Source organism: Lutjanus erythropterus, chromosome 18 (genome assembly GCF_056507025.1).
Source record: "Lutjanus erythropterus isolate fLutEry1 chromosome 18, fLutEry1.hap2, whole genome shotgun sequence".
Taxonomy (NCBI): domain Eukaryota; kingdom Metazoa; phylum Chordata; class Actinopteri; order Lutjaniformes; family Lutjanidae; genus Lutjanus; species Lutjanus erythropterus.
Window position 1 is genome coordinate 28,935,686 of NC_139334.1, and position 17,669 is coordinate 28,953,354.

At 40.6% G+C, this 17,669-nt stretch overlaps 1 protein-coding gene across 1 annotated transcript in view; it reads left to right on the forward strand.

The window, feature by feature from the left end:
* The window catches only part of brf1a (BRF1 general transcription factor IIIB subunit a), a 148,798-nt gene that overhangs the window by 119,161 nt on the left and 11,968 nt on the right, over positions 1-17,669 (forward strand). Inside the window, exon 17 of the mRNA XM_084742273.1 lies at positions 12,982-13,033. Coding sequence (XP_084598399.1) covers positions 12,982-13,033 — 52 coding nt within the window. The remainder of the gene's footprint in view (positions 1-12,981; positions 13,034-17,669) is intronic.

A 17,669-nucleotide genomic window follows, 5' to 3' on the forward strand; every position in this document is an offset into this window, starting at 1 on the left:
CCTTTTAAATTGCAGAGAAAAACCGAAAAGTGTTCACACAACTTTTTCCTAATTATGACTTATGAAGTTGCTGCAGCCATTTACAAAGCTGGAGACATCAAAGACTACAATTAGTTCAAGTACCTAAACGGCTACTTGTTTTCTTTTTAAGTGCTTTTTTAATCTCTTTAACTTTATTTCTTTTCTCTTTTCGACACCAAAGTTCACTGAAGGATGCATCATGCTGTAATTTCATGCATGTTGTTTCCTTTTCTTTTTGCATTTTGCTGTATTGCAGCTGGAGCTTAATGATAGTTGAGGTAACGTTGCTGGTTGAGGTTAAAGGGCGATTTCACTGCACCAGCTCCAGTCAAAGAGATGAAATAGCTATGAAACATAACATGGATGTTTGTAATTCAAGCATCATGTCAAATCATGTAATTTAAGTCCTGAAGTGTGTCTAAGATTGAATTTTTCAAGAGTTTCTTTTAGCAAATCAAGTGTGACTTTGTCGCCACAAGGTCTGGTCTTTGTAGTGCAAGCAAGTGACACGCCTGTGTGTGTGTGTGTGTGTGTGTGTGTGTGTGTGTGTGTGTGTGTGTGTGTGTGTGTGTGCGTGTGTGTGTGCGTGTGTGTGTGTGTGAAAGATCATGTTAACCCTTTGATCTCTCTGACTTCATGACTGTGATCTGTGTGTGTAGGTGTGTGTTAACGGCATGTGATCCTCCCCATTTGTGTGATTAGTGGTGTATGACACTGTGATCCTCCCCTCAAGTCACGCCACCAGCCTTTAATGACACACACACACACACACACACACACACACACACACACACACACACACACACACACACACACACGACAGCCAGCCCTGCCTCATAACACACTGTGATACTTTATAAACATGCCTCCGTCTCATTGAATGGCTAATCTCTGTTCACAAGACCTGTCACGGTCCCCAAAATATCCACGAAGGACGACCCCGATGCCGCAGTGCGCAGCCGGGCACTAAATGACCCAGAAATCCCATCCATCTGGAGAAATGTCACAGCTCTCATCAAACAGCCACGGATGGGTTAGTGCATTATTAAATAAGCCCCCCTGTGTGTGTGTGTGTGTGCGCGTGCGTGCGTGCGTGTGCACCAAATCATCTCAGAATCACAGAGAAAGTGATGGAAATCCCCCCAGAAAAAAAGGTGAAACATTAGTGACGTTGTTAGAGCGAAGAGTTAAAATAAAAGTCCCTTACAGTAAGTGATGAGATATTTGTTTATAACTAAGAATATTGTCTTTTCTAACTTAAAGATTAATCGATAGGATTTGGAACCAAAGCCCCAGGTTAAAAAGTTGTTCACAAGGTCTTTTTCACTGTGCAGTTCAATGGCTCTTCTGCTTTACATGTAAAATTAAACATAAAAGTGCAACAGGCTCAGTCATGCAACTCATAAAACTGATCTTCATGTCCTTTTAATGGAAATCCTCTCTTCTGCCCATTTATTCATCATTTCAGTAGTATGATGACTCAAAACCAATTTTATTTTGTGTTTCAAAATGATTTTATTTGATAAATTCTTGATTTTGGCCATTTGAAACCATTAAAGTGACCACATCAAAGGGAACAGCTGTTAGCTTCTTCACGTTCGTACCATTAGCATCCCAGGTGCTAGTTTACCATTTTTAGCCTGTAGGCTGCAGCTCAGAGGTTGTTCTTGTTTCCCAGGAACTTTCAAAACATAAATAATAGAGACACACCGTTTTTCTTTTTCTTTTTTCATTTTTTTACAGGCTCTGACCTGCTAAGAACAAAAAATTGACAGGATTCTCAAGCATTTTTGCAGCTTTTCTTGTTAATTTCATAATAAAACAGTCTTAAATAACTTGTGATTTCATGTTATCTCATGAGGAAGCAGATGTAAACAAAGACTGACGTGGTACAACATTTTGCTGAAGTTTTGCAGTGAGAAAAACAGAAAAGTTCAACGAGAATGTTTGAGGAGACGCATCAACACAGGTTGTTTACTCTTCAGTCAGAACAGGAGGTGAGATTTTAACCGTCAGTCTGTGAACAGCAGTCTGCTGCTGGCTAACATTAGCATGAAGAGCTAGTGAATTTACTGCTGTTCGGCAAAACACCATCAGCTGCTCCGTCTCCTTGTAGACTGTCTGTCTCGTCTTTATCCTGTTCTTGGAGTCTGTCACTGACACCGACTTCATGCCAGCTTGTGTCTGAGTGTGTGTGGCTATGACCAGCGACAGTCTGTGTTGTTGTGTGCATAACGTGATCATCGTGCAGAGCATGTGTGAATTTGACCAGCATTTGACCGGTGGTCAGGGCCAGTCATGCTGAAAACCAGCCGGTTCTGGTCTCTGGCCGGTCGATCAGTGCATCCTTCGTAAATCGCAGACGCCATGATGCCGCTCAAAGCTAGCGACCAATGGCAGGAGTTATACCTGCAGTGTGCATCCGGTGAGTCAGACTAGTCCTTAATGATGACGCAAGGATGCTATCAAATTGATGTTGACTCATACGAAGGTGTTGGCTTCTCCTCACTCCTCTTGTCTTTGAAGCATTTCCTCAACTCTTATCCTCCTGGTTTTCTTTTTGTTCTCTGCACAACATGCAGCAGTTAGAGGTCATCAATAAATGTTTCTGCTGACACAGCATGCAGCTAATTTTTGGCATCACTGTTTACACGACGTTATTGTTCACCAGTGTGGATGCTTACATTGTTATAGTTCTTGCTGTGGTCGGGCCTTAAGCCTTTCAGCCTGCACTTTAAAGTTCAAGGTGATTTTCTTTTTTTTTACTGTTTTTGTCAGCAGTTAGAGGTTAAAGAAAGGATGAAATTCAATAGGAAGTCCCCGCAAGTATAGCTGCAGAGTGTGTTTATATAAGTGTGTGTGTTCCTGTGTGTGTTTGTGCACACGTGGCCTTCTATATAATCCTGTCTCCTGTGAATCGGCAGTACCAGGTACTCTGTGTGTGTGTGTGTGTGTGTGTGTGTGTGTGTGTGTGTGTGTGTGTGTGTGTGTGTGTGTGCGTGTGTGTGTGTGTGTGTGTGTTGAATGGGGTCAGTGCTGGCTGGACCGTCCAGAGGAGAAGAAAACACAATCAGTTCTTTTGGCTGAATCTGCGTCTCCTCCTGCCAAGCCACACACCGGCCCACAATGCACTGCAGCCTGCTGAATGGACACAACTCTCTCATAAATGAGATGGAGTGTGTGTGAGTCTCCATTGTGTGTTTGTATACAAGGTTGTGTGTATTTTGTGTGTGTATGTACTTTGGTGTCTGGGAAAGTATGAGTGGGCACCATAGTTGCGTGTGTGTGGGTTTTTTTTGTGATTATGCCTGATTTAATTGTGCTGAAGAGCTGAAGGAGGCTGTGTGTGTGTGTGTGTGTGTGTGTGTGTGTGTGTGTGTGTGTGTGTGTGTGTGTGTGTGTGTGTGTGTGTGTGTGTGTGTGTGTGTGTGTGTGTTTCTGTGTGTGTGTGTGTGTGTGTGTGTGTGTTTCTGTGTGTGTGTGTGCCTCTGAGGACCCAGTCCCCAGCTGGAAAGTAGAGTTGGAAGCTCAGATTATGATCATCATTTATTTACATCCGAGCTCATCGCAGAACTAATTTCATTCAACCCCCAGTTTGCAGATTATTCTTCCTCTCCGCCTCATCCTTCCCTCTCGTTATGTTATTGATTGGATTATTGCATAAATAATGAAATTATTCCCGTGCATTGGTTTGTCAGTTTACTTGTGCGAGGCTAAAACACAGGAGCAGTGATTAGAAACAGAAGTCGGTAAAAAAAAAATAAATAAATAAGACACAAAAACAAACAGATGCAATCACCAGCGAGCGAGATTAAACACAACACAAGGCTTGTAGAAACGTCTCACCTCGACGCTAACGAGCAAAACAACAACAAAATGTCAAGAAGATACACAAATACAGCAGATAGCGAACACGAGAAGAGACACAAACACGCTACACAGAGATTATAAGATCTATAAAATGACAAGAGGGGTTATATTAAAATGAAAATGGCTCTAATGCAGGAAATGAAATCATGGCAGAAGTGAATGTGATAATGAGAGAGACTGTGTGTGTGTGTGTGTATGTTTTGATTTTACAAACAGCAGCAGTTACAGGTTTCATTACAGAATCTCTCAGTATAAAAGACTCTAGAGTCTCTCAGTTGAGAATTAGAAATTAAAATATTTGTAAATCTGTGCAAGCCTCAGATTTGAGTTCAATCCAGCTCATGTGTGATTCTGATTATTTTAAATGGCTCGCAAGTCCACAGTTTCCAGTGTTTTTCTTACTTCCAGTCAAAAATAATTCCCGCTATAATCTATCTGAGTCACGATCCTGAGAGAGCAGGATATTGTTTATGTTGCTGATGAGTTTCCAAATGGTGAAATTTAGATTCTGTGAAGCACCAAAATGAAAATAACAGGTGGAAAAGTCAGAACCTGATGGTCGGAATATTAAGAAGTGAAGAAGCCTTTTGAATTAAACATAACTGTCTTCCATCAAAACTTCAGTCTGCTGATTTACATTCACTTTAACCAGATGTGACCCTGCAGATGAACAGGCCAGAAAAATAAACCCTCAAAACTTACTGCAGACAGCTGGGGAACTGTGGGATTCTGCAGTCGGCTCTGTGAAGCTGCACTGATCTCCCCGTCAGTTAATCAGACATTTAAATTTAGACCAGTTAGCAAGTCTAAAACTACAAAAAACACTATAAACATTGTTATACTGGCTAACATTAGCAGTGCTAGCGCTTGCAGGTTAACATCCACATGCCTGTGCTGAACGTGGTTACACATTACTCCAGTAAAGTGAATATTCGACAGTTTATTCTGAAACAACCTACATGCTACTTTACTTTGATTTTTCAGATCAAAATCCTGCCGAACCGCACTGGTTTAGATGCCGCCTTTGTCCTACTTTCCAGACATGAGCTCTGGCTGATGGCTGCGTAACATCTTAGATGGAGCAGTTAACCAGCATTGTACATTAATATCATGTAAAAATAAAAATAAAACAACCGACTAGGATTTTCTGGTGCCAGCTGGGAGGGCAGCAGCTTTCAATCGACTAGATGACTAATTGTACACATCCTGTTTATAGAAGGTCTATATAAAGAGTCCAGAGTCTGTGCAGTACTGATCAGTGTTGGAGCTACAGCATCGAGTTCCCACCCACTTTTTAAAATATGATTTTAAAATAATATCTGATCATGATTATTATGACTGATATTGCAACTGTGATGATTTGCGATATTAGAGGCTAGAAGAGTCGGGAGACCAAAGTCTGCAGGATTCATGTTCTGGGACCAAAATTCAAGGTGATCCATCTGACAGTTGTTAAGACAGAGAGACAGAGCCGAGCTAAAAAATGTCTCTTATTTTACTCTTTAAAGCTTCATTTTTCTCAGTAATGATCATTGGAGGTTCACTGACGCTCCCTGTCGTCCTGACCTCTGACCCCTCCTCACTATCAATCGCTGATGATGCTGATGACCATAAATGGATTCTGTTGCAGTTAATGAAGGAGCTCCATCTACAGCTGAACACCCGTTTAACAATCATTTGTCAGAAAACCGCAGCCCATTCGTTCTTTTTACAGCATTAACAACATATTAATGAAAGATAAAACTTGACACTATTCAACAGCTAAACAACTTTCCACTGGTTGAAAATATCAAGCGTGTTTTTTGACCAGTTCTGTAAAATGTCAAAGTGGAAAATTTCCAACACAAGTTCCTGGAGCCTGAGATGCATCTTCAAATTTCTTGTTAAATCCAAACAACAGTCAGAAATGCAAAAGTACTCAATTACGACAATATAAACCGGATTGAGAAAGTATCATTTTATCTGATAAAAGACTTTGAATGGTGAAACAATCTCAATATTTTCTGTTAATCGATGGATTGATGAATTAACATGAACCTTTTTTGTTTAATTTAGCATTTGATAACACCGCCTCGGACCATCTGTGTCCTTCTTGTTTACAGGGAGTTTATCTGACAGTGAATGAAGGTGAATTAGTGGTGGTGTATTGATTATTGATCCACATGTGATTGGAGTCACATGCAGGTCAATGATCTTTTGATGGACCTTTGGATTTAATCTGATTCACTCCCTGTTCCTATCCTCTCCTCTTCCACTTGTTCCTGCCTCTATTCCCTTCCCTCCTCTCTCTTCCCTTTTCTCCTTGTAACCTCCTTCCTCACCTCCTACTCTGCTGCCTTGTACCCTTAAACCCTCTCTCATTGGTGCCATATTTCCAGGGTTGTTCCGACACCAATACAAGCATCAGAAATGCTTCGCCAGGCCACACAACAATGATACCAATCATATCACACCCTTACAGGGGCAGTAATATGCAGCCAGTGGTGCAGTTTCACTTGAACATTGAGGTGGACGTGCTGGTCTCATGCACATACATGCTCACACGTTGTCAGGGTTCAGAGGAGCAGAGCAGAGAGACAATCTAAAAGAGAGACAAAAGCAGCTGATGATGTTGTCAAAACAAGGGTAAACTTTCTAACTCTTCAGGCTAACGTTACTTAGCAGCAGATCCTGTTCTGGCTGAAGAATAAACAACATGTGTTGACGGCATCTTCCCAAACATTTTCTCACTCAGACTTGTTTAACTTCTGCTTTTGTTTTTGTTTTTTTTTTTTTTCTCGAAGCAGAGCATTAACGTTACTACAGCAAGCTGTTGCATCACGTCAGTCCGTGGTTTGTTTACATCTGCTTCCACGTGAAATCATGCGAAATGATGCTTCCTCTGGTTCATAATCTTAATGATATAATGAGGCCTGGCTGTAACCTTACATGAAACACTTTATTTCCTGCATTCTGGTGATTTTTAATGCACCGATTTTGTGCCATTTCTGCTTCAGTATAGTGAAAATGCCTTTATGTTGAAGAAAACTAAAATGTAAATGCTAAGTGACAGTTCAACATATAATGGAATATAATGCAGTAAGGGTGCAGAAGAAAACATTTTTCCAATATGCTTGATTGGCATTAATGTTTTGTAAAAAAAAATATTGCCAATGTGTTAATGATACAATGAAAAATGGTTGTACAAATTAATTCAGTAGTATTAGAGAAAAAGACTGTGTGTTTTCTATACGTATATAAGATAGATGAAGATATATTTGTCACATTCAGGGATCTTATTATTCTTGTGTACATTTTATGCAGCTGACTCTGCTGCTTACACTGACGTCAGCGTCTCTAAAATTAGGGATTATGAAATCAAATTTGTTCAAACATTCTGCTCTGAAGTTCTTATTTATATTACATTTTAAGAGGAAGTGCATCTCTGTCTCCACCTCGCCTGTTGTGCACCGACCACTGACCTTGTCCTCTGCTGGTGGACAGGACTTCCTGTATCGTCCCCTCCCTCCGTCTCTCTGTCTCCACTGTGGTCACTGAGTGTTTGGTCAGGATCTGTCTCTGCTTGGTATCTCTGAAAGTAGAGAGATAATCTGCCAATTTATATTCGTGGTTTAGGTCCAAATAGCAATTCAGTTTGTTTTTGAGTTTGATTCGTCCAGTCTTCCAGATAATGGGCATCTATTGTTAATTTAATAATTTGGTTGACTCTGATCAGTGTTTGGAAAGCAGTGCTGGTCAGAGGTTGAACTGGTTGTTGTTTGATCAGTAATAAGGTTTAATCCCAGGAAACAAGAGTCCTGGGAAATCTAATCAAGACCATTTCCTTTTTCCCGGGAAATACAATGATGGGAAACAGGAAAAAAAATTATTTATTTATCTTTTTTAAAGACAGAATGTATTAAAATATATTCAGAAAAATGTAGGCCGACAGTTTACTGTCATAAAACATGCAGCAGATATGTGTTTGCCTGCTGTGCACCAGTAAAACACAACACAATCTATTAATTAACACAAAACGCTGATTAAAAAGCACATGCATGCTCCAAGTCTGACCCTGTGGGATTGCGCCTCTATTGTAGGTTATATGGTAACACCTTTTGGCTCATCATTCTGCTGCAGGCTGATCTCTTGTGATTGCGCGAGTACTATAGATAATACAGTCGGCTCAGTGAATCAATCTGTTGCAGGTATCTTGTTCTCACACCAGCGAAGCAGCCGTAGAATACTTAATTCAACAGAAAGGCTTAGAAAACACCAAATGACTTGCTTTAACGAATTTCATTAAGATTTATAAAATATTACTTTCATGAGGTTGTTATTCTCAGACGGCAAATCACAGACAAAGTGTCATTTCATAATTCTGTTATGCCTTTTTTCTACCTGGGATAGAAAATGTGTCATTTTCAGGAAAAATAGTAATCAGTGAGTCTCAGGACGAGCTGACAGAAGGGACTCCTGTGAGGGTTCAGTTCTCGGGTTTGTAGTGCCTGAAATCTCAGCACGGCTTCGGGGCTCAATTTAAGATGGAACCAAAATTTGTGTGCAAGGGTAACACAGTGAAAATGAACCAAAAATCATGTCCTGTATGATCCTCCACCCTCCTCCAAAATCTGGTCAACAAAATCAGATGTTCAAAACCCTTCTGAAACATTCGTGGTGGGCAAAGAGCCGCGTGGAGGACAGATCCTCTATGTCAATGTACTTATTTAGGGGAGGATCTAAATATTAATAAGGAAATAATACTAATGCACTGATTGGTTTATGCAAAGTTCAGGTATCAGGAAGGGAACATCTCCCCTCTGGGTACCATTCATCCATGTCATTATTCTTCTGCTCCTTTGTGTCCTCTGTCCATGTGTCTTCCTCCTCTTCTTCACCCTGCTGTCCCCACCTCTCTGCCTCATCCTCCCTCTCTGTGCCCTCCATCCTTTCCTCCCTCCCTCCCCAGTGTCGGGGTCAGGGCCCAGGGGAGCGACTATAGTCTAGCACATGTAAGGGGGCCTGAATAGTTGTCTCAGCGGGGAGCGATTCGCTGGCCTGGTTGGGATTTTTTCTAATGAGCTCGTGAGAAAGGAGGGGGTAGTGTTGGGGGGGGGTTGAAGATGCCACATTTCGCTGTTACCCATCCTCCCCCCTTTTCTCTCACCCACTCCCCCCTTTCCCCTGGTTAAAGCAGATTAATTAAAAGCTCACTCGCGCTCTCTCTCTTATCAGCGAGAGTTGAGCACTTACTGTAAGCCTCCAGGGAGGGCTCAGCGCCGGGCCGGGTGGGCAGGGAAGGGGGCGGGGAGCCTCCGGGAATGATGCTAATTCCAGCCAGTGGGATGGTGGGACGGCTGCTTAGGAATTACTGCCGGTGGTACGTTCATCGCTGATTATCTCTGCGACTGTCTAGGAAGAGATTGTGCTCACAGACAGACAGACAGACAGTCGGGCTGCCTGTCAGTCACAGTTTGGGGCTCATTTCACATTCACACCAGTTTTTTTTCCCTCCTCATTCGCCTGCTAATCTGAGCCGGTCGCCTGAAGCCAAGAGAGACTCAAAGACCAGCCGTAGTAATCGAAATGAAATCCTCAACCTATATTGTGTCAACAGTAAATCCTCTAATAAAGAAGGTAATGAATATATATAAATAATGTAACACAGGTCTGAAAGAAAACTGTTAATAAAATCCAGCTGTGCTCTCAAATGGCAATAGACATGACTATAAATATTACAATAATTAGCAATAATTATTATGTTTTTCACTTTTTCATCCCCTGAAGGCTGCTGGGATACATTTCTTTTTCCTGTTGACAGTTCTTCTTTCATAAAACAAGACTGTAAAATATTGAGATGATAATAATTATGGAGCACAAAGGAAGACCTAATTTTTTCCCCATCAGCCTCAGCTGCATGTTGTGTTTATTGGTAATGAGCAAATGCTACATTGGTAGATGTTAGCATGTTAGCATGTAGGGGCTGGAAGAAAAACGTTGATTCTCTCAAGTATCTTGATTCTTTTTTTTTTCCTCCACAATTTCTGAAACGATCTTTTGAATGATGAAATTATAAATGTTTATTAAAAATAAATTAACAAAATTAACAAAATCTGATCAAGTCAACATAATCAGGATGCGAAAAATGCTCATGGTGGGAAGATGAAGCAAAACCATGTCGCAGAAAGGATGCGCCCGGTGGAATCGAGGCTCAGATTATTCTAGGACAGAGCTCGTTTGTATGATGTGCTACTCGATCACGTTGCTGAAAACTGCTCCAAACGTTGCATTCAAAGGTGTAGTGAAAAGAGACAGAGAAGACGTGGTATTCATCGGGTTGTAAACACAAAAAGTAATTTAAATAGTTGTGCAATAAATTAAAAAAAGTTTGAGAGAGAAGTTAAACTTGCCTGCTGTCTCACCTCCACACAGCCGGCCAATCATTGTGTGAAATGAAACGATTCTGACATCTGAAATGTTATTTATTTGACTTTGGCATGGCATTAGCATTTGAACTGGAACATACAATTATGCACAAACACCAGGTGCACTGTGTTTGGTGTTTGTAGAGAAACGCTAGCACCTGTCCACAGAAGGCTTTTTTATAAAAGTTAAAATAAAAAGATGAAAATAAAAGAGAAAAAAGGACAAAATGGAAAAAATACAGATGTGTCACCTGGTGTGCAACACACTGGTGCCTTTGTGTTGTTTTCTAATTTAATTAAGAGAGCGTGGCGCTGACAAGCATAAAAAAAATAAGTAAAAAAAAAAAAACACAAGGTCAACACCTGATCATTTTTATTCTGTCCCTAAAACTGCAAAATTTTCCAACTTGTTTCCTTGTTGAAGATAAATCGATCTCTGTATCAGACAGGCAGACTTATCAGCCAACATTTGCTTATTTAAGTTATACGCAGAATATGCAACAATATATATACACATGTAAATAGTTTGTCCACCAAAGATAACAGTAGTAATAATATCAATAACAGAAAAGTTACAGTGTAATTTGGGTTCGTCTCTCTGCTTGTACGTTCATTACATTAAAAATTCATGTAATCACATTCATTATTACAGGATTTTATTGTTGACACAACAGAGGCGAAGGATTTCATTAAGATTATGAGGCTGTATTTCAGTGTGAACTCTTGTAAGTCTTGTTCTGTGTCGCTGGCTTCAGGCAGCAAACTCAAAAACAAGGACATGGAAATGAAACCGGTGTGAAAGAAAAACGAAGCCGAGCAGAAACGAGCTCGGTGTCCTCGCCGCTGAGGTGAACAATGTAACGTGATCCGAACAGTCCACCGAGTGAAAGATTTTATTGTCTTCTAATGTCTGGAAAAATAACGTCTGGAAATGAATATCGCTGCTCTCGGGCTTTGGGAGGTTCATAAAAGCGGCACATTTAATTCAGTTGTAGACTCGCTGGCATTTGAGGCTGCAGCTCAATGTGAATAATAGTCTTCATTTTCTACAAGGTCATGAAACCAGCCATTATTTAAAGCAGGGAGGGATTTCCTGTGTTTGAATGTTATTTCTGTGATTGTGCCACATCAAGACTTTGTGTTGCTGCTGTGTGCATGGATGAAACTGTCACTGTGGTAATTAAATCAGAATATGACTACTTTTGAAAACAGTCACATGTGTGTGATTTAGTAATTACTAGAGAATGGCAGATAAAATCCTTAATGGCAAACCATTCAGTAATGAAAATGTAGTAAAATGCACCAAAGACATCAGGACACATGACTCTCCACTGTACATCAGCAGAGTCATGTATGACAGAACGCATCCGTTTCTAACTAAGCGTCAATTGATCCAACTCGGGATGTTTTCTCACCTGCAGTTTGGTTCATTTGCAGTGGACCAAAAGAAAAAAGAAATAGCCAGTAATTCAGCAAGTGACTGCATGTTATGAATAATGACTAGCAGATAGAAATGGATTGAAAAGGCGGCGTCTTGTAGCCTGCAGGACACTGCACACCTGAGTGTGACGCTGACCTGCGGTAGTTTGACCTGCGCTTCAGTGCTCTATAATGCCTGTATATTGAATTTGTAGAAATATTGTGAAGAGTAGAGAAGAATAAACTGAAAGCAGAGGGATAATTGTTTCCTCAGTTGCTCTGACAGTTTATTGGTGTAAACTGTTCTCAAATTGTCGTTAATGATTATTACAAAAACATTTTCCTGGGCGTTCAACTTAATAGAAAAAAATTAATTAATTAATATCGCACACCATTTAGTATGACGTCAATAAATAGACTGACCTTCTCTCAGAGCCCCTAACTGTGACTGACCTCCAGTGGCCCAGGTAGGAGGAGCTTCTGTTTGCTAAAATTAAATGAAATGGAAGAAAAGTGAAGTCGCTTATTTTAATCTGTGTGAACCGTGACCTTGCACAACATTGCACATTAGCCATGTTGTGTATTTAACATATCAATGTTGATATTTGTACTTCTGGCCCTGCTAATGCTCAGTTATCTCAGGTATCAGATCAGCTCTTTTTCATGTCACGTGCTCAGAGGTGATGGTAAAAAGGAAATGTATGTAGCCTTATTTCTTAATAAGTGAAGCACCTCATGATTACTGGTTTGCAGGTTAAACTGCTCACAGACTTGCTCGCTCACATTTATAAAACTGCAGGTGCTGGAAAATCACAGAATCAGAACCAAATAACACGTTATAATGAGGTACTGTAGAGCTGCAGAGACGCCCTCGCCGACAAATCTTCTTCTCCAGATGAAGGGAAACATGTTTGTTTGGTACAGACCTCAACAAATGTCACATAATCACAATTTCATTTTTTTTTCTGTGAAAATGAAAATTGTAATGCAAAAATGATCATTCCCACTAATCTTATTGCATATCACAATCACAATTTCACTCAAATAATCTTTTTTTTTGCCAGACCCTGCAGTCCTCTGTAATACAAAATGTACAGTAGTGAAATACTGCAGGTTTGTTACTTCATAAAAATAGTCTATTTTAGACAACAAAGGAAGATTTTGAGAAACTGTAGAACATGAAATATAAAGTTTAGGACCGTGTTGTTGACCGTGTGTTGTGTTTAAGGGTTGTGTTGTTGATGAGGTTTTGTGTTTTGTGTTACAGGTTGCAGCCGTTCATCACTGGACAGCCCAACAAGAAGCTCGCTGTGGAGCAGGTGAGCTGCTGTTCATCTTCACCATCTTCACATCTGCTCTTCGTCTCCATCACTCACTCACTAAGACTCAGCTTCACCCTCCTGCACTTAACAGACGTGCACACACACACACACACACACACACACACACACACGCACAAGCACGCACAAGCACTCAGTCACCCAGTCAATCACTTGGACAGATAAGTTCCCGCATCACTTTCTCCTCTCTAAAACACTCACTCAGTTATTCAGTCACTGTTACAGAGGCTTATCTGCTGCACTTTACACACACACACACACACACACACACACACACACACACACACACACACACACACACACACACACACACACACACACACACACTCTCTCTAAAGTAGCCTTACTGTCAGGACTGTTACTTACCAGAAACTGTTTTTTCAAAGCAACTAAAAAAGGGTGCAATTACTAAAGTCAACAACGATGATTCATACCATTTAGAGATAAAGTGTCATTTACTGTGAAGTCTGTGAGATCAAATGAAACAAGACAAAACGCAGCAAGTTAACTGAGGAGCAGGTCAGGAAACAAGAACGCTGTATTACTAAAACAAACACAACAGCCTCCAACAGAAAATACACTTACAGAACAGTTTGGCATCATGACAACACTGTGAGATTTGATTATATATATAAATAGCTAATGACTACCACCACTTTGTTTGTTAGCTCAGTGCTAACACATAATGGAAATTCCTTTTGAGGCACTAACAGAAATTAGCATTGTGATTAACTTACCAAACGGATCCATTTTACTTTACATGCTTAACTTAAAATAGTTTGTACGCACAAGACATCTACTGACTTCACATAGAGCTGCTACAGCAGCCTCGAAGGGTCAAAATTCACAGTTTTCAAAGTTCATTTTCAAATGTGACTGATGTTAATTTAAAGACTGTTTTCAGGGGCTCTATTCATTTTGGCCTTATTTTATTTATTATGTTCTTATGGCACCATCTTGATGAGCAGAAACAGCTAAAGTTTACTTCAAAAAGTAATCTATTACTACTTTTATATGCAGTATAGTAATGATGCTGCTAAAATGAAACCCAAACTGACATGTGATGTGCACTGTTTTTGGAGATATGACACACGATAAACAGTCTCTAGTAGAGTATGATTTCACTTTTTCCAACGGTCTAGTCTTAAAAAAAGGAGGAATGAATGTATCATCCCAGGCCTAGAGATTCCAAAAATGTGTCAGCTGTCAAATATTGTGGTATCTTACCCTTAAATATCTCTGTGAATGAGATCATGATGACTACTAGTTTAAATTTAGACTTTAACATCAATGTGAGGAAGGTGCTTGTCAATTGTTTTTTCAGTAGATCAGCCAGTTTTTTGTCAATTCCCTGTCAATTTTAGTTGTGCTTTACCCTCGGTAACAGATGTACTGTTTGGCTGGGAAGCAGTGATTATGTCATTGCTGGAATTAAAGTGCATGCTGTGCAGAAAGAGAGCAATATTTTGCTTATATAACCATGGTTTCCTGACAGAAAAGGCCATCTGACAGCAAGGTAAAGCAGTGAAGATATTGCTATGGATACCTCATACAACCCCACTTCAAAAAAATCCAAGTTATCACTTTTAAGTCTTAAATTTAATTTGGTGACCACTGCAGAAACCCTGAATAGAGCACAGATGAATATCAGGCTTCAGTTAAAAAGACAATACTTGTTAGTAGATACATTCAGTGTTTGTTGGCAGTAAGAAAAATACAGAACATCACCAGATTTATCTTTGAACTGTTTTAAAAGATACACAAACCCTTCGTCTGTCTGAACATAATGAAGCAGCGGCTGCAGCTACAGACAGACTGTAACTCCCCGTCAGTTTCTCCTGGTCGGCCATTAAAAGCCGATCACTGATTGCACAGATCTCCAGCAGAGCGGACGGGGATAAATAAATCTCCAGTCAGGCCGTGTGAGAGGTGAACCTCACTTTGTCTTTGTTTGTCCTTCCATTATTACTCCTCCCTCGGTCTTTCCAGGCCGTTCACTGCTCTTAAAAACCTCTGACAGGGTCTTAAAATAAACCCAGCCTTAAACCCGAACGTAAAACTGTCTTAAACAGCACTTTTAGGAGTCTTTTTTACCGCCCTGCAGTGATGGGCTTCTGTTGGCCCGTCGCCGACTTTTAGATGAATCCACAAAGAACAAGGTTAGTGGTACAATATGTCCTATCTGCTGTACAAACCCAGTTAGACTCTTTGAACAGTTAATTTCCGGATGTCCTCATTCTGCCCATTTATAGCTTCACAGTGTTCACCATCCATCTTCAGGGAGAAATAGGCCAGTTTTTACAACTTTGTGTCTTAATTTGATTTTAAATTGAAGCCAAACTCCATCACAGGTAGCTTTACATCCTCTTCAAAGTCTTAAATTCGGCGTTCTGGACTTCATATACACTCTGTACTGCTCTTTTTTCCCCCTCCTTATCTCATTTTACACATTCCTAACTGTCCTTTCTTCTCTTCCTGCTTCACACCGCTGCTGATCCGCCTCATTTCTTATGATTTACTTTTCACCACTTCTGCCGTGTTTCTCCTCGTCACTCCATAAAGAAGCAAAGTGGCAGGAGTTATTTTGGGAGTCTGGTGTTTGGGAAGTTAATGTCCTGTTCATTCTCGGCTCAGATGGTGTTAGGTGACTGACAGTTGGCTTAAATGGACATAAAACTCTCCTGTTTGAATCATCAGGATAAAAGATGAGCAGAAAATATCTGGTTATTAAAAAGCCAAAGTTACAAGCTTCTTGACATTAAAACTGAAGAGAAGTCTGTTAAGTGGAGACCAAACCTGCAACCATTCAGAGCAACCAAACGTGTGACAAGGACTGAGTGACGCGTACAACTTTGGGCGTTGCTTGGTCAGATTTCAATCATAAGGAAATGGCAGCCTGTTGACAAATTTTCTCAAATTACAGCTAAACAGTCAAAGAAATATGTTGCCGGAAACATTCCTCAGAGATTTTGGTCCATATTGACATGATATCATCACACAGTTGCTGCAGATTTGTCGACTGCACATCCATGATGTGAATCTCCCGTTCCACCACGTCCCAAAGGTTCTCTGTTGGACTGAGATGGTGACTGTGGAGGTCAGTGGAGTACAGTGAACTCACTGTCATGTTCAAGAAACCAGTTTGAGATGATTTGAGCTTTCTGACATGTTGCTGGAAGTATCCATCAGAAGATGGGTCCACTGTGGTCATAAAGGGATGGACATGGTCAGCAACAATCATCAGGTAGGCTGTGGTGTTTAAATGATGCTCAGTTGGTACTAAGGGGCCCAAAGTGTGCCAAGAAAATATCCTCCACAACATGACACCACCAGCAGCAGCCTGAACTGTTGATACAAGGCAGGATGGGTCCATGCTTTCATGTTGTTTACACCAAATTCTGACCCCACCATCTGAATGTTGCAGCAAAAATCAAGACTCATCTGACCAGGCAACATTTTTCCAATCTTCTGTTGTCCAGTTTTGGTGAGCCCGTGTGAATTGTAGCCTCAGTTTCCTGTTTTTATCTGACAGGAGTGGCACTCGGTGTGATCTTCTGCTGCTGTAGTCCATCTTCTTTAAGGTTTGACGTGTTGTGCGTTCAGAGATGGTCTTCTTCATACATTGGTTGTAACGAGTGGTTATTTGAGTTACTTTTGCCTTTCTACCATCTTGAACCTGTCTGGCCATTTTACTCTGACCTCAATCAACAAGACATTTTCACCCAGAGTACTGCCGCTCACTGGATATTTTCTCTTTTTCGGTCTGGTTTCTGTAAACACTAGAGATGGTTGTGTGTGAAAATCCCAGTAGATGAGCAGTTTGTGAAATACTCAGACCAGCCTGTCTGACACCAACAACCATGCCATGTTCAAAGTCACTTAAATCACCTTTCTTAATCATTCTGATGCTTGGTTTGATCTTCAGCAGGTCGTCTTGACCATGTCTACATGCCTAAATGCATTGAGTTGCTGCTATGTGATTAGCTGATTAGATATTTGCATTAATGAGCAGTTGAACAGGTGTACCTAATAAAGTGACAGGTGAGTGTGTTCAGTGTGTAACTGATAATACAGTATATCCTGGATGTTTTTTGGCAAAAGTGGTTAAAAATAATAAATTCCTTTGCACGCTGTACAGTGTTATAGCCACCGCAGTGACTGTGGCTTCTGCACTTTATAGCACAGAAAACTCTTTGGTGTCATTAAATGTTGACACTCTAGAGTTTAGATTTAGGACGTCACTAAAAGAAAAGTTTCAAAGGGGATTTTATAGTAGAGGAAAAATACTTCCAAAACCATTTGAATCATCTGCCTTTACTGTTTCTCTCCTTCTCCCACGTTACTCCTCCATGCTCATCCTGCTGTTTCTCTCCTTTTTTTTTAAATCTCCCACTCTTTCCCTTCTTTCTTCATCATTTCACTTTATGCTTCATTCCCTCGAGTCCTCTTTCTCTCTTCCTCATCTCTTCCCGTTAATGCTTTGCTCTGCTGCTGTCCTCTCTTTCCCGTCATTCTCCTTTATATTTCCTCTCTTTCTCCACATTCCTTCCCATCCCTTCATCTCCCTCCTCCACCTCCTCCTCCTCTCTCAGTCTTTGTCTCCCTCTCCATCATG